This window comes from Palaemon carinicauda, chromosome 37 (genome assembly GCF_036898095.1).
Source record: "Palaemon carinicauda isolate YSFRI2023 chromosome 37, ASM3689809v2, whole genome shotgun sequence".
NCBI classification, from domain to species: Eukaryota; Metazoa; Arthropoda; class Malacostraca; order Decapoda; family Palaemonidae; genus Palaemon; species Palaemon carinicauda.
In genome coordinates this window covers 71292379-71303114 of record NC_090761.1, presented here as the reverse complement: position 1 = coordinate 71303114, position 10736 = coordinate 71292379, and the positions used below count along the sequence as shown (strand labels likewise).

The following is a 10736-nucleotide window of genomic DNA, read 5'->3' as shown; positions in this document are numbered from 1 at the left end:
CGCTTAAAGAAACAGGAGTCGATTTAGCCACCAAAATTTCCATACGTCCCCGAAAAAGGATGCAAATTATTATCAAAGAAAAGAAAAAAAGAAAATTATTTTTAATAACTAACATAAAAGAGTAATTTTCACTTCTAGAAAAATTTCCAAAAAAATAACCAAAGGAAGTTGAACTGAGAATGAAAAGCATTTAACGGCCAAAAAATAAAAGAAATAAATGAAATAAATAAAAATAAGCTTGAAGATGAATTGAAAATAAAGCATAAAAGTAAATAAAAAAGGATAGCAGCAAATAACAGCCATACACTTGATAATAATATGAAAAAAAAAATAAAAAGGATAAGGAATTGAAAATATATAGAAAGGTGCCCGAAATAGCGTGTTTCAGCCAGGGCGATCTTTCTTCCGCTTTTTATTTTTGTTTACCCTGTTACGTTTGACAGCCTTCAAGTCAGGCCAGTCGGGAATAAGCTCCGAAAGATCACGTGACGACTTGCGAGCGCCGGGTTCCGGAGGCTTAAGCCGTCTGGGGGCTGGGGGTTCCTGCACACACCACCCAGTGAGGGGGAGAAGAGCTAGTTAGCAAGACCCAATTTCTACCAACAAAAAGATTTGAAAAGAAAAAAAAAAAACATTCTTCCACGTCAGTGAGTGGATGTTTTCCTCGGTGAAGACTGGTGTTTGGAGCCAAACGTCACTTTTGAATACTTACATAGTCCGTCTCTCTCTCTCTTTTTGAGGGGAGATGTTGAATAAATGGTTTTGGCACAAGAAAAATCACGTCATGGATTTAAAAAGAAAATGGTAACTCAGTTACATTTATTTTTAAAAATGAGTGATAAAAAATCTATAAAATGCTCTATTTAAAATCTTATTTAATGATGAATTATTTTTGGTTTCTAAAGTAAGCAAAGTCATATTTAGTTAAGACAGTTTTAAAGTAGGATCATATCTACAGAGTCTATTTAAAACACAGTCTTTTAATTTAAATCAATTAAGATTTTTAACCAAAATTAAGATGAAAATCAACTCTGAATCTAGAAGCACACACGAAAAAATAAAATATAAATTTCATGCATTAAAAAAAAATTGCACCTGTAGAAAGCCCTGCCATCTATAGGTTTGTCCTGGAAACGAAGCTTGTGTCACTACCTTATCAATAAGGGGTTGGGATAATGAAATCAGTCCCACTTGGTCTCTCAGTAGAGGGGAAAGACAGTAGTACAGGAGGTGTCTACAAAAAAGGGGAAGCTGCAAAATAAAATGTTATACACATATATATCAAGTGTCAAAACTTGAATGATAACGAAGGCAAAGTCCGTGTCAGTTGCATCGCTTCGAACGCCATCATCCCGAAGGGTCACGGCACCCTCCATATCTTCGCTTCAGAACTGTTACATTTTTTCAATCTCATTTGTACATTCTGCAGTGAATTTTCTCATCGACCCCTTTTACTAATCCTGTTTCATGATGATTCACAAGAAAAGGAAAAAAATAGAATTTAGAGAAAGAGATAGACGGGAGTTAAAAGGTCAAGGTCATCGCGGCATCTCGAAATCGAGGGTCTTACCTTTTCGACCTTCCTGAGCTGAGGCTTTACTTCCTTCTCGGTTTCCTTCAGGTCACCCCAGTCAGGATCCTCGTTATCCTTCTTCCACTTGGCATACTTCTTCTTCTTGAGCATGGCACGGAAATCCATACCACTGGCATCTGGTGGAGAATGGACAGGTTGATGAATGGGTGAGAGGGACGTTTTCAAAGACATGCGAGTTATAGGTCTTTCCAATAAATAAATGATCTAGATAGTAAACAGGTAAACCAATAGAGATTAACTAAGTGAATCTCAAAGGATAAACAAGAGAAGAAGACATGAGAGAATAGGACACCAAGACCTACATTGACCTATCAGTCGTCCATCTTACCTGAGACGTACAACTTCATTCAAAAGATGACGACAAGAACTTACATTGACCTATCTGTCGTTCATCTTGCCTGAGACATATATCTTCATTCAGAAGGAGACGCCAAGACCTGCATTGACATATCAGTCGTTCATCTTACCTGAATGGTACAACTTCATTCTGAAAAGCACACCAAGGACCTACAATGACCTATCAATCATTCATCTTACTCAAGACATACAACTTCATTCAGAAGAGGACGCCAAGACCTACAATAACCTATCAGTCGTTCATCTTACCAAAGCGTACAACTTCATTCAGAAGGAGACACCAAGAACCTACATTGACCTATCAGTCATTCATCTTACCTGAGACGCACAACTTCATTCAGAAGAGGACGCCAAGACCTACATTGACCTATCAGTCATTCATCTTACCTGAGACGTAAAACTTCATTCAAAAGATGACAACAAGAACCTACATTGACCTATCAGTCGTTCATCTTACCCCAGACGTACAACTTCATTCAGAAGAGGACGCTAAGACCTACAGTGACATATCAGCCGTTCATCTTGCCTTAGACTTACAACTTTATTCAAAAGATGACGACAAGACCTACATTGACCTATCAGTCGTTCATCTTACCTGAGACACACAACTTCATTCAGAAGAGGACGCCAAGACCTACATTGACCTATCAGTCGTCCATCTTACCTGAGACGTACAACTTCATTCGAAAGAGGACGCCAAGACCTACATTTACCTATCAGTCGTTCATCTTACCAAAGCATACAATTTCATTCAGAAGGAGATGCCAAGACCCTACATTGACCTATCAGTTATTCATCTTACTTGAGACGCACTTCATTCAGAAGGAGACACCTAGAACCTACATTGAACTATCAGTCATTCATCTTACCTGAGACGCACAACTTCATTCAGAAGAGGATACCAAGACTTACATTTATCTATCAGTCGTTCATCTTGCCTGAGACGCACTTCATTCGGAAGAAGACGCCAAGACCTAAATTGACCTATCAGTCATTCATCTTACCTGAGACGTACAACTTCATTCAAAAGATGACAACAAGAACCTACATTGACCTATCAGTCATTCATCTTACCCCAGACGTACAACTTCATTCAGAAGAGGACGCTAAGACCTACATTGACGTATCAGCCGTTCATCTTGCCTGAGACTTACAACTTTATTCAAAAGATGACGACAAGACCTAAATTGACCCATCAGTTGTTCATCTTACGTGAGACGCACAACTTCATTCAGAGGAGGACGCCAAGACTTACATTGACGTATCAGTCGTTCATCTTACCTGAGACGTACAACTTCACTTAGAAGAGGACACCAAGGACCTACATTGACCTATCAGTCGTTCATCTTACCCCAGACGTACAACTTCATTCAGAAGAGGACGCCAAGACCTACATTGACCTATCAGTCGTTCATCTTACCAAAGCATACAATTTCATTCAGAAGGAGACGCCAGGAACCTACATTGACCTATCAGTCATTCATCTTACCTGAGACGCACTTCATTCAGAAGAAGACGCCAAGACCTACATTGACCTATCAATCGTTCATCTTGCCTGAGACGTACAACTTCATTAAAAGATGACAACAAGAACCTACATTGACCTATCAGCCGTTCATCTTACCCCAAACGTACAACTTCATTCAGAAAAGGACACAAAGACCTCTATTGCCCTATCAGTCGTTCATCTTACCTGACACATACAACTTCATTCAAAATATGACGACAAGACCTACATTGACCTATCAGCCGTTCATCTTACCTGAGACGTACAACTTCATTCAGAAGAGGACGCCAAGACCTACATTGACCTATCAGTCGTTCATCTTACCAAATCGTACAATTTCATTCAGAAGGAGACGCCAGGAACCTACATTGACCTATTAGTCATTCATCTTACCTGAGACGCACTTCATTCAGAAGAAGACGCCAAGACCTACATTTACCTATCAGTCGTTCATCTTACCAAAGCATACAATTTCATTCAGAAGGAGATGCCAGGACCCTACATTGACCTATAAGTTATTCATCTTACTTGAGACGAACTTCATTCAGAAGAAGACGCCAAGACCTACATTGACCTATCAATCGTTCATGTTGCCTAAGACGTACAACTTCATTCAAAACATGACAACAAGAACCTACAGTGACCTATCAGCCGTTCATCTTACCCCAGACGTACAACTTCATTCAGAAAAGGACACAAAGACCTCTATTGCACTATCAGCCGTTCATCTTACCTGACACATACAACTTCATTCAAAAGATGACGACAAGACCTACATTGACCTATCAGTCGTTCATCTTACCTGAGACGTACAACTTCATTCAAAAGATGACAAGACCTACATTGACCTATCAGCCGTTCATCTTACCTGAGACGTACAACTCCATTTCGGCAGAGTCTTCTCCATGTTCGTTGGTGACGACCACTTTGTAGTTGCCCTCATCGTTGGGTTTGGTCTTCCTGATGCACAGCGTGACAGTGTTGGTTTCACCGTCAGTGTGGACTTTGTAACGACCCCCTTCAATGATCTCCGTGAAGCCCTTGAAGAACTTGATCTTGGGAATCGAGTTACCCTCGATCACCAAGTCAATATAGCCGTTTTGATCTGAAAGGAAATGCAACAGTGGATTTGTTTTGAAATGAAAGTCAGTGAAATGGACGATTTGATTTGAAATGAAAGTCAGTATAATAGATAATTTGATCTTAAATGAAAGTCAATGAAATGGCAGATTTGTTTTTGAATGAAAGTCAGTGAAATAGAGGATTTGCTTTGAAAAGAAAGCTGATGATGAAATGGCGTATTGGTTTTGAAATGAAAGTCAATGAAATAGAAAATTGGTTTTAAAATGAAAGAGAATAGAATAGAGGATTTGATCTGAAATGAAAGTCAATGAAATAGAAAATTTGTTTTAAAATGGAAGTCAATGGAATAGAGGATTTGATTTGAAATGAAAGTCAGTGAAATGGCAGATTTGTTTTTTAAATATATGTCTATTCATAAAGAAGCTCATACTGGGAAAATCTCCAGCCCTTTAATAATTGTAATCCAGAAAGAGAAATAAGGGAAATAACTTAACCTAGGAAATTGTAAGGATGTGAGAGAGAGAGAGAGAGAGAGAGAGCAGTAATAAGGTTTTTGATTGACATAAGCAAGAGCTGAGAGAGAGAGAGAGAGAGAGAGAGAGAGAGAGAGAGAGAGAGAGAGAGAGAGAGAGAGAGAGAGACAGTTACAAAAAAAACTCACCTTCAACAGCTGTGTATTTCTGCTGCACGTCAACAATGACTGGCGGACCAGGTTTGCCAATGACGCGCAGAGGCGTAGATGGCTTGTCCATCTTCTCGTCATCTTGCACGGAGGGTCTCCGCACGTCGCTACTAGGACGTCGACGCTGTTGTTGTCGAAGTTGACATCGATTTCAAGAGACAGGGGTGGGGGAAAGGTCCCCCCAAAAAAGAAAGTCGACACTTGCATTAGCTTTATTTCTTCGATTATTTTTCGTTTTACCTAACTTTTTTACTTTTTTTTTAAGAATTAGATCCATAGGATACATGTGAGGCTGTAAAGGGGAATATTCATAGATCAGGTAAGAGGAAGAAGAACTTTATGTGGTTCATTTGGTGGGTTCCACAGTTTCGGGCCCATCGTTCCAGTTTCACCGTTTCGGTTTCACTCGAAACGGCACTGGATGGGAAACAAACAGAACTTGTCGTTTCAGTTCGCTTGTTTGCCTGTCCACGAAACCTGATTTTAAGGAAAAGGAGGAGCTCATGATAGAGAGAGAGAGAGAGAGAGAGAGAGAGAGAGAGAGAGAGAGAGAGAGAGAGAGAGAGAGAGAGAGAGAGAGAGAATTAAACACCCATGGATCTTTTTCTTCTAATAAAACTTACCTTATGATTATAGTTAAAACCTGACAGTAAGTTTCATTGAAAGAAGATCTTTTGAAATAAAACAAAATCTCTGTAGGAAAGGAACTGATCTGTCTCGTATATGACTTGTTAAAAATAACCACTAAGAGAGAAAATAAAATAGGCAAAAATATAATAACAAATAAACATGATCGTATGCATCATGAAAAAAGTTCGTCACAGATAGTATATTGAAGAGACATAGTAAATTTTTGTTTTCACTTCTCTGATTAATCTGATATATAAAAAAAGAGACACTGAACATATGAAGAAATAAGTAATAACATTCGTGTCCAATGATAATCTACAAAAATACTCTTGACTACTTATCTTACTTTTGTTAAGTGATTCTACGGAGATGTGCCAGATTTCTTTAGTCAAACTGAACTGGGTTAGGAAAACTATGTCCTATTAACAATTGTTTTCCCAATTGAAAAAATAAGAAAAATAAACCAAAAACTAACAGCAATGAAAGAATCACTGATTAAAATCTAATGGTTCAGTTCGACAAAGATGGCAAAAACTCTCCAGGGAAAAATATTACTTCAAATGAGCTACAAAATCACAATGATATTATCTACAAAATCACCACCATCATTTACAAATAAGGCTCAGGCTACGAATAACTGCAACAGTATATACATCGCACATACACTGAACACAGAGAGAGACAGGAAAGATAGTCACTGAAGAGGATTATATATCGAAAGCAGCTTTTTCAGTCTTGGGTCAGACGAACTCCTGATGGGTTATGATATCTTCGAGAGATATCTTCTACGCTGCGCCGTCCTTCTTGAAGTTTCCCCAGTTGTAGAGATGATGATTTTCTTATTCAATCTTTCATTTATACTATTGGCTCAAATAATTACTATTGGTGACTGGGGAAACCTAAAGAAGGAGGTGCTTTCAACAAACATCAACAGGTCACTTGTACAAAGATGCTGCTTCACTTTTTTAGCCGCTTGCAAGGTAAAGCATTTCAAGCCATTGCATGATATAAAGAAGTTTAGGCAGATTTCTTTCAGTGATCAAAGGAAAAATGGAAGATAAAAACAATGGCTTGATATGCATTTTCCTTGACCAGCGACAAGTAATCGGATGAATAATGTCGAGATGTAAACTTAAATAACAAAGGCAACATGCTGTGTGAATGAATAAGCAACCAATATTTGCAACCCCACTTTCCGTTTTTTGTTGATAAAGTCATGTCGAGGGGTAACTATACTTTTAAAGGCAAACCAATGAAAACATTGATTTTACTTGCTCCGAAGGGGAAAGAGGTCCAAGTGACAGCTAAAGATGTCTTAGCATCCTAGCGACGGCTTAAGAGGTCCAAGCGACGGCTTAAGAGGTCCTAGCAATGGCTTAAGAGGTCCTAGTAACGGCTTAAGAAGTCCTAGCGACAGCTTAAGAGGTCCTAGTGACGGCTTAAGACGTCCTAGCGACAACTTAAGAGGTCAAAGCGACGACTTAAGAAGTCCTAGCGATGGCTTAAGAGGTCCTAGCGAAGACTTAAGAGGTCCTAGCGATGGCTTAAGAGTTCCTAGTAACGGTTTAAGAGGTCCTAGCGATGGCTTTAGAACCCTAGTGACAGCTTATCAACAACAAACGGGGAGGTGGGGGAGAAAAAATACTATATACTGAAGCGGTGCTCAAGATCTCCTCTGCATTGCAGAGGGTACTTGCTAAAAACGCTGCTGTTTGCAGTTCAGAGTTAGCGCATTTTGGTTCGAGGGATGAGAGGCACTTCGAGAACGGATCTGATTGGAGGGAGCCTTGTGTCGTCTCCACCCGTCAACTGGCGTTTTCCAGAAGCGCCTTTCAGTCCCACATCGATTAATGATTGAATAGCTTTTCTTTTATTTCTTCCCATTGTTTGTTTACTTTCCTCTCTCCCAGGAGGAGGCCGATGATTGTTTATCTTAGATTTTTAAAAAAGCCAGGAATGCAATTTGCTTTTTAAGTTAATTGAGTCAGTAGCATAGCACTGTTGTGACATACTTTCTTGTTTTTTTTTTTTTTTTAATCTTATGTCAAAATCTCAACATTAGAAAAAAGAAAAGCCAAGATAAATGATCCAACCTGGTCGTCTTCTAAAATCTCTCCGGGTCTCAAGCGAGTCTGCGTTACCAAAAGATCGAGTTATAAATGAAAATTAAAGAATTTTCGATTTGTTTTTTTAAAAATGTAGAATTTTTTTCTTTTTCAAGTTTAGAAGGTGAGACGTTAAGTAGTAGTATGTTAGTACGATATTTTTTAATTGATTTATATATACAAAGATGTCATTAAATAAGAGGAATAACAAGAGAGCGGAATAAAAATAAAAGACTGAGAGAATAAGGAAGAGGTGATAACTGACTTGAAGAGCTTGAGAGCACGCGTTATCTCTCCTGAGCTTTCCGCCGTGCAATAAACAATAATAAAGCGAAAGAGAGAGATAGATACAAAAAAAAATAAGAAATGCCTGTAGACAGGAAGCAGTACAACCCAAAAGGAAGACGAAGGGCATTTGCTAAGTATAAGTTTTAAAAAAGCAACTGAAAGCTTTTTTTTTCGGTTTTGAGCGAAATGACGAAGTTTCCCTTTATGGCAATTTAGATTGACTTAAGGAATATTGTTTTTTAGAAGTAGCTATTTTAGATGTTTTTAATCATAGACAATACATAGATAATCAAACATAGAAACATATCCTAGATAAAGAAAATATAGATTTTTAATAATAATTGGTTTCTTTTTTTTAGAATCTGCTTCATATAACGATGTATATATCATCTGCTGTCCCCCGGGATGGTCTCTAAACCCTGCATTGAGTGAGAGAGATTCTCAGAATTTTAAAGAGAATAATATTAGCGATAAAACTTCTTGGTTTTTAGCGTTTTTGAGATTTTAAGCTTGTGCCTTCACTTTTAGCGTTGGTTTTAAATGTCATAAGACACGAGATATGGTGTGGATTTAGCTTTCAGTTTAGGTAGATTTTTTAAAAAAGAGAATGCATTAAGACAAATTTTGTGCTGCTTATCTAGTATGGTGTTAGACCTAAGATAATTGCATGATTAGACTTCTAGTGACTAAGAATTATTACACAAATAACCGATACGATTAAATATTGCATAATGAGCGAAATTAACAATTGCTACATTATCAACAAATGGAGCTAAGTGAGAGTTAAATCTTCTACTTGATCTCGCAAGGATCTTAGGTCCTAAGGACATAATGTTTACCTACGTTCATTGGCATATAGAAACACCATGCTGCTATGCCACCTGATTAAAGTCTCTCTGATTAGTCTTTAAATTAGTCTTATCTTTGTTCATGGTATCACAGGATGTGTTCAGAGGGCCTCTAATAATGCTATTAATCTGAGTTTTAATTATATTTTGAGATGGAGTTTCATATTTGGGAATTCAATATATTATGCTACTAAATGAATTTCAACCTGAATCCAATATTCCTAATATTATGATCCATCTCTTGTTTAATTGCAAGGTATATTTTTAGAAGGAGTTTCATTTTTGGGAATTTATTATATTCTACTAGTAAATAAATTTCAAATGGATCTTAATATTCCTAATTATACTATTCATCTGTTGTTTAATTGCAATGTACAGTCTGAGAGGGGTTTCATTTATTGTAAATGTATCATATTCTATTGTATTTCAATATACAGTACCTCTACATTGCTTTCGCTTTCCATAAATTTGAAAAAAAATTCATTAATATCTATTTTCAAGCAATGAATAAATATGACTTAATTTACTGTAATACCTTCTTGACCAACCTGATCATATCATTCTTAGTAGGTAAGTTCAGAAATCATTAAATTTGGGTCATTACAAATTAATTAATCTCGACTGTTGTGATTTTTCTAAAAGTATTTGTTTAAAATCTTGATTGAATTAATACAATTCTGCATTTTATTAGTCAATTCCTCTTTTATATCTGTGATACCAAAATCAAGTTTCCATTCACATCTTGACCTGCATTGACCATAATAAAGCTCTTGTGACCTGATCTTGACCTTTATACCTGAACTGAACTGAAATCAGAGACATGGCAGCTGAAGGCAGGTTCCATACGCGAATGATACTTGTCAAAGGCTAACACAGGGACGTGTATAGTACAAGTACAGCACTGAGGAGCAAAATAAATACTGGAAAATAAAGAGATTATGATAATGTTTTATGAGGTCTTTAATAATAGAGGAAGAATAAGAAGATGAAGGAAATGCATGAACAAAAGGGTTAAAAAGAAAGGTGGACGGAAGAAGTATCAACTTTGAAAAACGTTTGGGATAGAAAAAAATTTTCTTTCTGCTTTCTTTCCCGAGGGATCTCAGGCGAGAAACGTTTTTGGACTAGAATATGTGGCTAAAAACATTTTTAACAAAAATAATATTGGAACGTAAAAAGAAAAAATAAGCAAATAAAAAATATATAATTAAATCAAAACGCAGCCAGTGAAAATAAAAATTTGAGAAATTTTGGAATTTATTTTTTTTACTATTTTGAAAAAATAAAATAAAAAAGAAAACCATTGAAATTAAAAGCAGTAAACTACAAATTTTAGAGGAAATTTGGACTTCATTGACTTTATTGAAAGACAATGAAAAATATTTCTGTGTAATCTGTTATCTGGCCTGAAAAACGGAAAGATGAACAGAAGACAGAAAAATAGCAAACAAAAACAAACAAAAAAAACAAATAAATTTGACATAAAAAATAGAAAATACAAAGAAACGTCTCAATGAAAAAGCAACAAGACAAGAACAAAACAAATAAATAGATGCAAATAATAAAAAAACAAATATAAATAGATGCAAATAACAAAAAACAAATACAAAAAACCAGCATCAAATAGACATATAAAAGACAA

General features: G+C 36.6%; 1 protein-coding gene across 1 annotated transcript in view; it reads right to left on the bottom strand.

Annotated features, from left to right (window-relative positions):
* The window catches only part of LOC137629783 (twitchin-like), a 224471-nt gene that overhangs the window by 130545 nt on the left and 83190 nt on the right, over positions 1-10736 (bottom strand). Inside the window, 4 exon segments of the mRNA XM_068361418.1 lie at positions 427-543; positions 1571-1710; positions 4327-4563; positions 5203-5347. Of these exon segments, the coding sequence (XP_068217519.1) occupies positions 427-543; positions 1571-1710; positions 4327-4563; positions 5203-5347 (639 nt within the window).